The sequence below is a fragment of the Mizuhopecten yessoensis genome, unplaced genomic scaffold, assembly GCF_002113885.1.
Source record: "Mizuhopecten yessoensis strain PY_sf001 unplaced genomic scaffold, ASM211388v2 scaffold10611, whole genome shotgun sequence".
Lineage (NCBI taxonomy): Eukaryota > Metazoa > Mollusca > Bivalvia > Pectinida > Pectinidae > Mizuhopecten > Mizuhopecten yessoensis.
In genome coordinates, this window is record NW_018408633.1 from 43354 (window position 1) to 59383 (window position 16030).

At 38.4% G+C, this 16030-nt stretch overlaps 1 protein-coding gene across 1 annotated transcript; it reads left to right on the forward strand.

Moving 5' to 3' along the window:
* Positions 1 to 13277: 13277 nt before the first annotated feature.
* On the forward strand, positions 13278 to 15507 carry LOC110461412. The gene is made up of 3 exons (XM_021514855.1): positions 13278 to 13656; positions 14176 to 15203; positions 15415 to 15507. Exons 1-3 carry the CDS (start codon positions 13278 to 13280, stop codon positions 15505 to 15507), a joined length of 1500 nt encoding a protein of 499 aa, XP_021370530.1.
* Positions 15508 to 16030: the final 523 nt, after the last annotated feature.

The window sequence follows — 16030 nt, forward strand, 5'->3', positions numbered from 1 at the left end:
ACGTCATGTGATTTTCATTCTGCAGTGCGATTACGCGATATGTTGGTGATATTTAAACAAGGATTTGACAACCGATATATATATATATATCAATCGTCGCTTACAAATACACCATTACTAATACGTTTGATTATCTAACGAAGGGGTAAATCGACGATCACATCTTCGCTATGTAATGGTGATAAACGTAACGAATTAATCTAGGATTACTCAAGCCAGATCAAGTCAAGGGATATTTATTTAAAAGTCGGTATATATAGCACAAGTCATAAACCTGAATGACTCTTTTGCCTTATATGAAGCAACAAAGACTCACTGTTACCGCAATACTGCTTTCATTTTGGTTTATCTCTTTCGGTTTATGACAAATGGATCACTGCTCCTGATTTCGACGGTATTTCGCTTTTGAAGTTAAAACGGTAACGTTGGAAACCACAAGTCAACACCTAGGAACTGACTGGCATGAAATGACAATATAAGGTTCATTCCTTACATACATACGGGTGTTAATTTGTACTGTAAATATCGACAGAAACAGGGGCAACATAAATACTATGGATTCCGCATTCATTCGAATCCGCAATATATATCAACAGGTAATTAAGCAGTCAACGGAACCCAGTATCTCAGGTGGATGGCAAAGATTGTACGTGGGACTAAAAACCTTTTGCTGTTATGTAATCAGCAAAGAATTTCTCAACTGACATGTAGTCAACAAAGATAAAGGTATTGGCACTTTAAACAAAACAGAGAATGTTTTCGATGTGTGTTACCTGTATTGTATGTAATCGCATGGTTATACATGTATGTTAGTATTCTATTTTAGGTTTGTTTATCGTGGGAGCTCCAAGGAAGATGATTGATTTGATAGTTAACATTACTTGTTTTGAACATATACACGTACATATTTGCTCAGACCCTATGCACTGACGTTGTTAGCTATAACTGCATGGACAGAAATAAATACCACACTTGTACATCATATTTACAGACATAAACTTATCTTAGTTTTTATCAGTTATGATAGAAATTTAATTAATTTTCAACAATTTTTTTTAATCACTCTTATTGGCCTTGATGGCAGTTCCATGTACATGTTACCACGTCATACTCCACATTAGACATCGCTGAAAACTCTGAGTATATATAAAATATGATATCAGCAGGACTATCTCGTTTAACATCGCAGATGTTGAGGTGTTCTTGGGAAAAATCTGGGATCCTGCCATTTTTTTAAAAATATTTGCAACGCAATTCTGTACAAACAGAATATCAATGATTTTTTGTGTCAAGTCTGTATGGATGATTCTTGATGGACGGTAAACAGTGTGTCTACCGAAATGGAGGGGTGTTGACAGAGTAAACATGACTGTTTGCACCCTCCTCTCCGTCATTATAGTATACATATATCATTATTACAGGAGCAAAAGAAGTAAGCATATCTTTTAACGACATGTGCATGTATCTTAAATGTTTTATAGCCTGTACAAATCATGTAGTCATAGGACATTACAAACAAGGTAAAAAGCAATAACTCTAATAAGATGACGGCAATTCTACGGCACAAATGAGACCACAAAACTAGTAAGACGCCAATAACATTGATAAGACTAAGACAACTCTAGTAAGACGCCGACTACATTTGTACTTAGTATATGTAAGACTCTGGCAATTCTTATAAGACGCCGACTACATTAGTATATGTAAGACTTTGACAAATCCAGTAAAACGCCGACTACATTAATACATGTAAGACTCGGACAAATCCGGTAAAACGCCGACTACATTAGTACATGTAGGACTCTGACAACTCTAGTAAAACGCCAACTAGATTAGTACATGTAAGACTTTGACAACTCTAGTAAAACGCCGACTACATTAGTACATGTAAAACTTTGACAATTCTAGTAAAACGCCGACTACATTAGTACATGTAGGACTCTGACAACTCTATTAAGACGCCGACTACATTAGAACATGTAAGTCTCTGACAAATCTAGTAAGACGCCGACAAAATTAGAACATGTAAGGCTTTGACAACTCTAGTAAAACGCCGACTACATTAGTGCATGTAGGACTCTGGCAACTCTATTAAGACGCCGACTACATTAGTACATGTGAGGCTCTGACAACTCTAGTAAAACGCCGACTACATTAGGACATGTAAAACTTTGACAATTCTAGTAAAACGCCGACTACATTAGTACATTTAGGACTCTGACAACTCTAGTAAAACGCCGACCACATTAGTACATGTAGGACTCTGACAACTCTAGTAAAACGCCAACTAGATTAGAACATGTAAGACTTTGACAACTCTAGTAAAAGGCCGACTACATTAGTACATGTAGGACTCTGACAACTCTATTAAGACGCCGACTCCATTAGTACATGTGAGTCTCTGACAACTCTAGTTAAACGCCGACTACATTAGTACATGTAGGACTTTGACAAATCTATTAAGACGCCGACTACATTAGTACATGTAGGACTCTGACAACTCCTATAAAACGCCGACTACATTAGTACATGTAGGACTTTGACAACTCTATTAAGACGCCGACTACATTAGTACATGTAAGTCTCTGACAAATCTAGTAAGACGCCGACAAAATTAGAACATGTAAGACTTTGACAACTCTAGTAAAACGCCGACTACATTAGTACATGTAAGTCTCTGACCACTCTAGTAAGACGCCGACTACATTAGTACATGTGAGTCTCTGACAACTCTAGTAAGACGCTGACTACATTAGTACATGTAAGTCTCTGACAACTCTAGTAAGACGCCGACTAAATTAGAACATGTACATAGTAAGACGATGACAACTCTGGCAAGACGTGTACACCATTTGCTCTTAAAAGATACCGAAAACTCTAGCAAGACGCATACAGCATTTGCTCCGATAAGACGCCGACAACTCTAGCAGGACGTGCACAACATTGATTCATATAAGTCTCCGACAAATCTAGCAAGACGTTTACAACCGTGACTCATACATGTATAAGACGCCGGCATCTCTGGCAAGACGCTTACAGCATTTGCTCGTATAGAACGCTGACATCTCTAGCAAGACGCGTACAACATTTGCTCGTATAAGACGCTCACAGCTGTTGTAAGACACAGATAACATTAGTAAAACTAAGGCAACTGTAGTGAGACGAAAACACTTCATGACATTGTGCCAAAGTATAACTTTATGCATTTAAGAAATGTCCATCACGTTGGAATACGTTATATCCGCCTTACCATAAATGTTTGCCAGATAGACACAGGGGAACGGGTTCGAAACTATCTCGAACTCTGCCGAACAATACCCAAGGCGGTACTGTACGACTAAGATCCTTACCAGATGTCAGCTAATGCGAAGTTTATTGAATTGATATTATCAGGCTGTGGGTCAGGGACTCTTAGACTACACATCATGAAGAAGATAAGTATCACCTGACAACGATCTACATTCTTTTACATGCGTATTGATCCAAAAATATTTTTTATCATCCAAAAATTATATTCTATATTCATATTCAAGACATCAAATAATTTATATTTTATATTTTCTACAAAAATGTCTAAATCTAAAACGCTTTTAAAGCTGAAACATGTATACAATTATGTATCTATCGCACGAGATATAGTTGTCACCACGTCTTCTGTGAGCGTTATGCAAGTAGATGATATGCACATATTTAACATCCCCAAAAAGAATTCGGAGATCGGTGATATCGAATAGCTATTCTTTGTTTGTTCGGGGTTAAACGTCCCCGCAACAGCCAGGGTCATATGTAGAATGCTATCTAAGGAGATACCGTAGAAAAGAGAATGTAAATAGAAAAGGTAGGACACGGGGGAAAAAGGAATCGAAAAGTATCCGAAGTGTTGTTATAGGGCAGCATATACATTTAAATCTATTACTGTCCCCCTAACAGTAGAAGGCACAGAAGATAAACACTCGATTCTGCAGGGGCCCCATATTCACCAAGTTGCCGTTTAAGATACATATCCAGTGGGAACAATCCTTCGAGTTTAAAACGTTTCGAGTGTATCTAAAGGGTCCGTCACACCAAAACGTTCTGGTCAGCGTTCTATGAACGTTCTAAGAATGTTTAATCGTTCAAGTTTCGAGCGTTCTATGGTGAGGTGGACACATCTGGCGTGCGACTAACGTGTGACTATCGCATGACTAGCGTGTGACTAACGCATGAGGAGCGTGTACCAGCGACCAAGTAAGACACCCCTGAAAACTATTAGTGTGTACTGACGTGTCACTAGCGCGTCGAACGATTAGTCAACGAGCGTGTTGAGCGTGTGACTAACGTGTGACAAACGACAGACTAGCGTGTTAAGTCCTTCACTACAAAGCAAAGATTGTGAACGATTAATAACAACCAAGTAACTCTAGGGTAACGACTGACTTACAATAGCCGAACGCGTACAACGTTCGGCGAACGTTGGTACAACGTTCCACGAACGTTTTCCAGCGTTGAAAGTTAAACGTTGAAGAACGCTGGTCTTCATGAGAACTTTTGTGCATCAAAACTTTATTTTCGGACCAGCGTTCTCCGCCGTTCACCGACGATTACCAGTGTACACCAGCGTTCACACAACGTTCTTCTGGCGCTATACCAGCGACCAACGTTTCCTTAAACGTCATAGAACGCTGACCAGAACGTTATGGTGTGACGGACCCGTAAGGTGTTGACATTTTTAACAGACCTGCATACAATATTGTGTTCGATTTGACATGGGCTCTCTTCAGTTGACTTTTGTTGTTTTGTTCCCAATCTCCCTGTGAACTAACGTGGTAAAAACTGGCGTTGATTATAAGATGTTGTATAATGGCAATCCTCACTTAAACAATTAAAACCAGTAAAACTGAGGGAAATCCTCTTAGGAATAGCTTAAGATAAATACCAACGGTGTCACTTTACCTGGAGGTACTTAGGATTTCCCCTCCTTTCTGATCGTATTAACTGTCTACGTACATGGTCGTCTTCATTATCAAGGATATCCAAAGCATACACACATGTACAACTATAAAGTTTATAAACATAAATTACCATTCCTTTGTTTATAGATATCAATTACCATTCCTTTGTTTATAAATATCAATTACCATTCCTCTGTCAATAAATGTCAATAACCATTTTTTCGGTTTATGGATTTATATTACCATTCACGGTTAATAAATATCATTAATAGGTTCATAGATATCAATAACATACATGTACTATTCCTTGGTTTAAAAGTATTAATTAAAATTCCTTGGTTTATGAATATGAATTACATGCTCCACTCTCCGTTTTTTTTTTATAAATATGAATTGCCATCCCTTAGACAAATATCTTTGTATGATTTTTAACTTAAAACGGTAAAAACAAATCACGGACTTCATGATACAGTGTCTAATTTTTCATCACGTTTTCTTCATTTCGGATTGTTTCTAGACGCATATAAACATTGTTATTTGGTTCTGCTGATATTAATTTGATGAAATTGGTGCAATTTTTAAGAATGCGTACGCCCTAATGAAATTATTATATTTTGCTATTTCCTGTTTCAGAGTTTTTGTAGGTGAAGGTATGTTGGGAAAACATTTTATTTCATTTCACCTTCAAAACTATATATAAAAAAAGAAAATATGATTCGTTTGATTGCATTTAAAAAACTACTCTTGCTTTTGTATTGATTATGCTGTTATACAGTTTAGTTTACAAATAAACTTCTACTTGCAGTTTGTCAGAAAGCCTAATGTCTGCTGACAGTTCAGGCGTCTCAGCCCTCAACAGGAGCGAGACTTTATCAGTAGAATTTATCTTCCCAATACGAACTGCTTTAATGCGCCTTAAAAGGATATGTAAACGTTTGATATGATGGTAAAGGTCCACGCGCTCACGTTCTAGTGAGAACCGAGAGTATTTATTTTACTACCAAAATCGATTCGTTGACACGAGTAAGGTGTGGATATTTACCTAGCCCATGCTATAGTTCTGGACAGATGGAGAAGATACACGCCATTTCCTCCACAAATTACCGACAGGTTTATACGCATTAAAACACTTTATTTCCAATCCTGCCGATATTTTATCACTAGAAAAATGCAACGCTAACGTAAAAGTCAGCACGCATGATTCACACAACATAAATCTCTATCTTTCTTTCGTATTATGAATTTCTTTTTATCAACGTGCTAGGGATACATTTATCTCCGTGATACGGTTTAACAGCTCTGTTGTCTCTTACCAATTATTGAAATCTACATGTGACGGTAATATTTATCGGAGTGGCCACCGACATTTGCCTTTCGGAACACAAGTCGGTTTTTTCGCGCGGCGAAATGTCAGGCAAGGTTTGCGTTAGGATATTCTGTGCTAAGTTACTAAGTAACAACGATATGTTTTAAAACAACAGTTGTATTTTTTCAAGAGCTAAATTCAAAGAAATTGTGTAATATTTCTAGGATTTACTTATGACTTTACATGAAAGGTGTCACCGATTAGATAGGAGACGCTACCCTTCCGCAACACATGGAGTTTCTCTCCTTACACTGTGCAAGGGTCTCAATGTCATATCGTCCTTCTCCAGATTTAGCACTTGTTCTGTTAGTTTTTTTTTATTCGAATAAACGGTCTGCGCACAATTCACTACTTGTTTGATGATATTTTTAGCGTTTTATTCCGACATTAATCTGTTCTTTTGAGCGATATCGTCCAAAGAGCCACTTATTTGTTATTGAATGCTGTGAAACTTCACTATTTTACGGTGGACATTTCCGATATTGTTTTGTAAGGTATACGTTTTGAATGAAATGCAAATTCAAAAACGGATACAATGCACAATTTGTACATTATATTGTTCAATGGACATTACATTCCTGTCCGTTACCAAATTACATGTATACTAACCATAATTACAGATGGCTCATACATGAAGCCCAAGAAAGGCGAGCGCATCTGTGTTCGGGAACTACGTTTACAATGTAGTTTGACACCGATTTGAACTTAAGTACTGTACATGCGGAGGCTTCATCCACGTACAGATCGTTAACAAAACTTAAAGTATGGCATGGTTGTGAACAGGTAAACGTTAACGTAACCTTGATAGTTCTCACTTTCTTTGTTTCACCACAGGTGAAGAGATATATGAAAGGTGTAAATCTTCTGGTGTCTTTATCAAAACGTCAAAGTGAAACTGATCAGTAAAGTGGTCATTTATGGACTATTTGTATACAGTGTTTTTCCCCTCACAGATAGCGGGATGGCGGACAGTGTTCTAGAGGTAAACACATAGTAGTTTTTATGTGTTTTCAAATATGTTTTCTGATTGTGAACTGTTGAAAGATAGATGGAATACATAGTTTATGTATTACCATTGTCAAATTAAAGCTTATATTTCTATAAACTATCTCGGTGGATTGTAACATTATATAATATGTCTGCTGTCTGCCAAACCCCTTCAGGTCGGGGACCGAGAAAAGAATACACTTGCTGTTACCCACTGCATGTATCGTAAGAGGTGACTAACGTGGGAACCTCCTGCAGATTTTGGGAATGGTTTTTGCGCCCTCTACTTGGGGAAACACAAGCGACCAAAATAAATCTGCTGCACCCATTGCAACATTTGTGATCTTTATCTTTTTTTCTACTTCCATCTACCTTTAATATTCTAGCGCCTAGTTTGACAATACCTCACTTTTGGCTTTAATGTGGAACGTTCACCCAGGTGAGGAAGGCAATGGGTTCTGTCCCCAGGCCGGGACATAACAAAGTCCTCAAAAATGGTAGCTGTTGTTCCCTGCTTAACGTTCAGCATTGAAGGTATTGGCAACAACTGTTTATCCGTTGTCTGTATAATGTGACCGGGCGGAATGCTGTGCCTTCGGCATGGTGTTTTATATCCGCGCTATTACAATGAGGCAAGTACACCAACAAGTACACACACACTTGCACGCTTATACAACACACAAGGAGACACGTCCTTAAAGGCCTAAGATGTTGATAGGACGTTACACAATATACAACCAAACCAAAACCAAACTGCTGTCTCATACAGACAGACACTCTTCAGTTAATTCATTCACGTGCCGTCCAATTCCGAGTCGTCTCCGTTGATATTATCTACCCTTCTATCCTTTAAATAAAGAAAACAAATCTTAGAAAAATATCAGTTGGATTTCTTTACCGACACATTTCTATGTTTATACATAATAAGAAATGTTCTATATAACATAAATAATGCGATTTTGTCATGTTAACAGCATTAGATATTAATATACCATTCACATTTTGATAAGGATCACTTTTAGTTTTGGGCATATTTGAAAATAAATATTTTATTTGGTTTATACTGGGACTATTTTTGAAAAAAAAAAGATTGTTCTTTTGATTCAACACGCAAAACTCCAAAAATCGTAATGACATTCGGAAAAAAAGGCCACAGGAAAAAGGTTACCCTTAAATTGGTAACAACAAGGTATTCACTAAAAAACTTAAATTGAACAAAACATATCCTAAATAAGAAGAAACTGTTTTAGTATCGGGTGTGACGCCCATGAACATCAATTACAGCTTTACAACGTCCGAGCATTCCCCGAATGAGATCGCGTATTCGGTTTTGCGGGATAGCGTTTCACTCAGCTACCGAAGCTGTTTCCAGCTTCTGGAGCGTTCTTGGCTGAACATTTATGGCAGGGAGAGCTGTCTGCAGAATGTCCCACACATGCTCGATGGCATTTATATCCGGCGAGCGGGCTGGCCAATCCATTCGTTGAATAGTCTCTTGCTGTAGATACTGCTTTGTCACCCTTGCTCTATGTGGCCTAAAATCATCGTCCATAAGGATGAAGTCAGGGCCGATAGCGCCAGCGTATGGTCTGACATAGGCACGGGCCGTAACGGTACCATAACGGAAGACATGGAGGTAAGTTTTCCAACGATAGCTTATGCCTTCCCACACCATCACTGAACCACAACCATATCGGTCATGTTCCATCATGTTTCCTGCCTGGAACCTTTCCCCAGGTTATCTCCATACTCTAACGCACCTGTCGGTTAAGTTGAGACATAATCTGGACTCGTCAGTAAAAAGAATCGGTTCCCATTCCTGAAGAGTCCAAGTGCTTTGAGCTTGGGCCCTATCTAATCGGTCCTTAACATGGCAGGACAGTTAAGGGAATTCGTATTGCTGGTCTACGTGACCTTCAATCAGCATCATGCAGGGGCGGTTCCTAACTGTCTGAGTGTCTACCCGGGTAACATAAGCATTTAGGAGGATATTCGTAAAGCTGTGGCAGTCTGAAACCTGTGACGCCATGCCTGTATGAGCAAAAAGCGGTCTTGGCGCTGCATTGTAGCCCTAGAACGACCTCCAGCATGACGTCTGAAAGGGTTTCCGTTAGTTTGGAAACGATTCCATATTCTTGCCACCACACTTAGAGACAACCCAAGGTCTGCTGCAACCTGACGTTGAGACATGCTAGCTTGCAGCATTCCGTTGCCCCTATTCATTTTACTGTCATTTAACCGTAGTCTGGTTCGTCTTTGTGCCATATCAAACCAAAAACACGCAAAGAATGCTCATCAAATTGATTTCCTTAACAATTTGAACAACGCCTTTCTTAGCCTAGCTTTGCTCCTAAAAGGGGTGTACACGTGGAAAGCGTGCACTCGCCTTATGGTTGACTGAACACACCCACACAGGACGATTTGGAGGGCTAACATATTCGCCCAAAACAGTACGGAAGGAAAATATATCCTTTCTAACATTTTGATTTTTCTTTCAAAATATAGGTGATCCTTAGCACATATCATCATTGCCATTGTTTTACATATTATTAAACTGTGTTTAAACTTATATTCAATGTCTCTGTGTTAATAATATAGTGCAAGGATAGTCCCAAGCAACCGCTGAGTGTGGCCGACATATTTGTAAAATGACAAAATGTCTTTAAAAAACCAATGCCATACATTTGAGTGTGTCATAAATGTGCTTCACTAGTTCCATAGTATGTGATATTGATATAGATGTATACTATCTCTGCTACATTTGTATGACAACCACGCCAACAGCTTATTTGCTGATGATTCGTTAGCACAAATGCGTCGATAGCATGATATTAATTGCATTGTTTACGTCTGAAATGCGCGATAGATTTCCAAATATCATTAGAATTATCGTCCTTGTGAAATCATGACCTTAAATATGTGTCTCGTCTCAAATTCCACAGTTCCCAATTATCTAGTGAAACACATCAAATGAATTTGGGAAGTGCGAGAGCATTGAGAGTTGTGTGTTCCCGTGCATTTCTCGGTTACAAACACTCGACCACTTCTAAGGAAACCACGTGATCACCGAGTTAGTTTTGATGCAATTATTCTCTCCACGTTTTGATCCCGACCTGTGCTCCAGCAATGAAGTTTAAATGAGTTCGCTGTAGTGAATCGTTTTCACGGGATCCGGAACACGTCAGAAAACCAAAATTACTCCGTAACAATTAAATCATTCCGTGGTGTAAGTAGTTCACTCACGTCCTAATACATTTATAACTCACACAAAGCCACATTAATTGTCCTTTGTAGAAGTTCCCGTGGCTGTTTAATCCAATTGTGCTGATGTATGGTCTGCTCACAGTGACGACTCCTATCCCAAATATCCTCCCCTAACCGTGTTGTTGAACATCGACATAGCCAAAAGAACGACAAAGATAACTTGATTTTTCTGTGCTGATAGTCGCAGAACAAGCGAGACGTACTAATGTATAAGACCCGGTATTCGTAAACACCCGTACAGAGCTTTTTTGCGACACTGTTGAATACAGACGTGCATAAATGATAGGACTACTTTTAAATGTTATATCACCGAGATACAACCTTGTCAAAAGATTTGTGTAGCACGACCAATAACTGTTTATATGTGACGTTTCGGTGACTAGTACGGTATGTACTCTGTCACCTTCAGCAGACAAATGAACAGTGAAGCGTATTTACACAAAGGTGTAAACTATGTATGAGTTGTCCACGCAATATCGATGTTGATTCGGCCACATTAGTTGTGCTACATGAATCTTTTCACAATCTGTACTTAAAAATCTGAAGCAAATGTTTAAGAAAGAAAAAGAAATGTGACCTTGTTAGGATTGCTATCTGCGGTGTCCGGGTATAAGGAACATTTTAGGGATTTCTTTCTGAGGTTCATTATGTACCAGGTTGCTGATATTGTCGGTGTTTCGATTAGTTGTATAAGCAAAGTGGCATCGCAATGGTTCACTTTAGGATAGCAGCTTTAGTTATAGTTCCGACAGTTCAATCTGCGGAATGAGATGCTACTGTAACATGCCAATGGTCGACCTATGGCACCAAGTGCAAACAATGGTAGGGTTTCCACCGTAGCTATCGAGTATACGTACTGTCCTATTACGGATCTGTGTAGCATGATGATTGTGACGTTGGTAGAGGTTTCTACCTGTATTATCAGAGTCCTGACTTTGTTAGGTCTTCCACTTGTGATATTCAAGTTCTGACAGGGTAAGGGTGCCCACATGAGTGATCCGAGTGCAGGTAATAAAAACGTTTTCTCTGTGGTTTATACGCGTTAACGTTGTTTGTGTTTTAGTCTGTGGTGTCAAAGTAGTGACACTGCTAGGTTTCTGTTGATGATATTGAGATCCACATATTGTGAAGGTGTCAATTTGCTTATATTGTTCTAAAGTATGTGACGTCATGTTGCTGTATTTGTGTTTAGGGTAAATATGTGTGATGTCATGGCGATGGCATTGCTTGAGTTTCCGTTAAGATATCATTATGACACTGTGTGAGTTTCGGTTTTCTCCACTAAGCTGCTGACGCCTATCCTTCAGGAACACTTGTCTTATTATCCTTTTATGTTTTCAAGATTGTCCGTGTCAAACGTGTATTTGTTTTTGCATGTATTTTGTCATATCATTGTTTATTGAATTTGTGTTCGAATTAAGGTTTTGTTGGTACAGTGTATTACGGTATGCTCGGTTTTCTCCATCTTTGTCAGGGTTTCCTTCTGTATGAAATCCGATGTCGTCATTGTTCTTAATTTCATCACCTACGTGTAATGAATGGCTCTGTAATTATTCTTCAAGTCCATGAAAATATCATCATGTGCCTATTGTTTTGAATAATATTTTTACCTGTGTATAAAATATAATATATATATATATATATATAGGATAAATCATAATAGTCAGTATCGGTCAAAATTTCACATCACGTGAAAGAAATATAAGTTTAAATTGAACTTATTTTCATCACCAACAAACGCACATCATCTAAAGAACTGATAGAAAACATGCAATACCTTCAAAGAATGTAGTTCATTATTATTTCGCTCGCCCGTTTGTAATTCCACATGAAATCTAGCCGTTATTACAATAATATTGTACACATAAATCAAATGTAACGGCAAAATCGAACTTGCGTGACGCACGGGCTGCACGGCGACCTTGTAACACCACACATTAAATTGATAAGCTTTCGGAAGCAACATTGATGTCACAGGAACTGCGGTACTGGTACGTGATCACAGACGTGTCAGAAAATACTTCTACTTCATGTTGTAACTTAGTTAGCTAAGGTTGTTGGGATAATTAACGACACTGTATTAGGTAATACAAACATTTGTATGTAAACGGGGTTAATAAGGCGAGTGTAGACGTATTGAACAGCTGCAGCTCTGGTCGTACAATCATACAGTAGTATACGTACATGTATTACAATGCATCAGATATTTGATTCCGAATTATTTTGTATAAAAATGAACTTTACAATGTACGATCAACTTGTCTTATTTATTCTAAGGTCGAGGCTTTCACAAACAATAGAAGGTCTGTCTGTCGATCGCGTTTAGTCCATATATAAAACTGGCGCTGTATGCATTCTGGAATATTTACATTTGGTGTGGCAAAGCCCTTCTATATTACTACTAAAGTACTGCCAATAGCAGCTTCATCGTACATTTGTATGAGACAATAACTGAAGTTGGTCTTTGCAGGGCGTATGAATACATCTGACTTGCACAATGTAAACAAACATGGCCGCCATACACTGTCAACTTACATTGAAATGAGATTTGAAGAAAATGTCAAAATGTTTAATAAAATAATTTCTGATTAATTTTCTAGCATTTTTTTTTTAAATAACACGATTTAGAGTGAAATTTGAAAAAAAAAAAAAAAATATGATAAAAAAAAAAAGTTTTTTTACTGAGTGGGTTCTGGGTAATTACACTGTCGTCTGCTGCTGTTGCTGAGATGGCTGAACATCAAGAGCTTGGAAACTTTAATCTTCAAATTCCAGCTTGTTTACAAGAAAGTGATCATGACGGAATACCAAGTGATGATGATACTATTTTTGCAACAATAAGCATGGCAGAACTTCTTGGGGTAGTACCACCCGATATATCAGAATTGTTGAATGAAGCATTAAGCAGCATTGATACTATTAACCCTCCAACAGAGCCAAAACCTGATCAAAATAATGTTCATCAAACTGAAGAATGTGACCAGGAACCTGAAGCCAAGAAATCAAGATTCCCAAGTGTCTCTGGTCATGATTTGGAGCAATTATTTGCGGAAAGACAAGCACCAAGCACTAAAAAAAATACAGCCTGGGGGTTGAAAATATTTCAAGGTAGGCAAAACTTTCAATTATTGTTCTCAGTGTCAAACTTATTTTAATCTAATGGAGCGCTCTCTGTAACTGCAAGTCAAAGAGTCAGTTTTGCTTTGTTTTACATTTTGAAAATGGATTAATTTTACATAAAAGGCCTAATTGCTTTGCTGAAATTGATAAGTTACACAGTATGTAAATACGATAAATATAAAACTGGACAGACCACTTCAATTTTTTTTATTTGAACATAATGTCTATAGTCCAAACAAATGGGAACTTTCTTGAAGAATATCATATTGTGTACATCTGATTGCAGCAGCATTCAAGCAATCAAGACGCATTATTGTTGCAATAAAATGTAAAGCAATCAAAAAAGGTCTCAACTGGTACAAAAAATGAAAAGTAAGTTCAATTCATCAGTGGCAGTAAGTTCAAGTGGTGGCCTCTGTTTATATATAATGAAAACAATTCTGCAGACTATCTATTAACTTCATCTCTTGTGTTCCAACCCTTTCATATTTATTTTTTTGCTATCAGAATGGAACAAGGAGACAACAGGAGCACAGTTGGATATGGGAATTGTTCCTGTCCATCAGCTTGCTGAAAGTCTGGGGAAATTCTACTGTGAAGCTCGGCCTCTCCCCAAAAATGAAAATGACGTAGAGAATCTGTACCACAGGAACAGCCTCATCAGCATAAGAGCAGCAATCAACCGTCATTTATCAGACATTCACAGGAATGTTGATATTGTTCGCGACACAGAGTTTAAAACGCCCAATGGTATACTTGATGGGTTACTGAAACAGAGAACAAGACTTGGCCTTTCTAAACCGGTCACACATAAAGAAATTATTGACCAAGATGACCTGGAAAAAATGTCCTCCTACTTTGATGCTGCTCCTAATTCCCCGGTAATATTACGACAGTATGTATGGTATGTACTAGCTGTCCATTTCCTGTCACGAGGGATGGAATTCCATCATCAACTGAAACCAGACTCATTTGTCTTCGAAAGCGACAGCTCTGGTGAATATGCAACACTGTCGCACGAAACACAGCAAAAAAACATACAAGGTGGCCTATCGCATTCTGGTGAAAATGGAAAACGGATGTATGCAAGCGTTAACAGTAAGTGTCCAATCAAAATGCTAAAAAGACTCATTGAAAAAACAGACCCTACTGCAACGAGTTTGTTTAACCAATTTGACAAAAGTGCAGTAATGAAACCGATCGAATCGGCAATTTGGTACACCAATAAATCTTTGTCAAAACGCACATTCGCGAAATTCATGTCCAACATATGTGTGGCAGCCAAGATCGACAAAAAGTACACCCCTCATTGTCTCCGAGCAACAGCTATACAGTTCCTGAACGACCAAGGTTATGAGGCACGACATATCATGTACATGAGTGATCACAGATGCGAGTCGTCCCTCAGATCGTACAACAGAAATGTAGCAAATCACCAGAAGAAAGCCCTCAGTTCATCATTGTCCGCCATCGTACAACCGAAAGCGAAACATGGCGTGCTCGAGGTTCAGTCATACGCTACATCACCTTCATTGGTATTACTGCCAGTTGGTCTGCCACATCTATGCAGTTTATTGCTTAAATACACTAAGAATTTTAAGAGTTCTTTTCACAACAATCAAATAGTTTTCAAACAGGAGAATACTAGAAAATATAGGATACATCAAATGGAATGTATGCTGCACTTTAATGTTTTGACAGAAATTATTTCTGCCGGAGATTATACTTAGAAACTTCGCCCTGTAGACAGAGGAAGCACTCTCTGTGGTCCGGGACACAGTGAAGGAGCACACGCCTTTCACCAAGACGACTGGGGTTCGATTCCCTGATCTGACGTGAACATGTAGTGGTCACCTGTCCGACATTGTTGGTTTAAATCATGATACTTCGGTTTCCTACAACATTACGGCACCCTTTTACGCATTCAACAGGGGGAACAAAAGTGATAGATATCCGCGAATTATCTTCTGTAACAAAAAACGTGAAATATATAAAACTGTTTTGCTTCTTGCAAGAAAAAAAAGTGTCAAAATATTACCTCCGCTAAACAATGAGGAGACCCGGAAAATACTTCGGACAAGAAGACTAGAGAATGAGTTCAAACAGTTTTTTCCTGCGAGATAGAGGAAACCAGGAACCTACTTCCTGTGACATAGATGAGACTTCTTCCTGCGAGATAAAGTAGACCGGGGAACTACATCCTGTGACATAGATGAGACTTCTTCCTGCGAAATAAAGGAAACCATGGAACTACTTCCTGTGACATAGATGAGACTTCTTCCTGCGAGATTAAGGATACCAGGGAACTACTTCCTGTGACATAGATGAGACTTCTTCCTGCGAGATTCAGGAAACCAGTGAA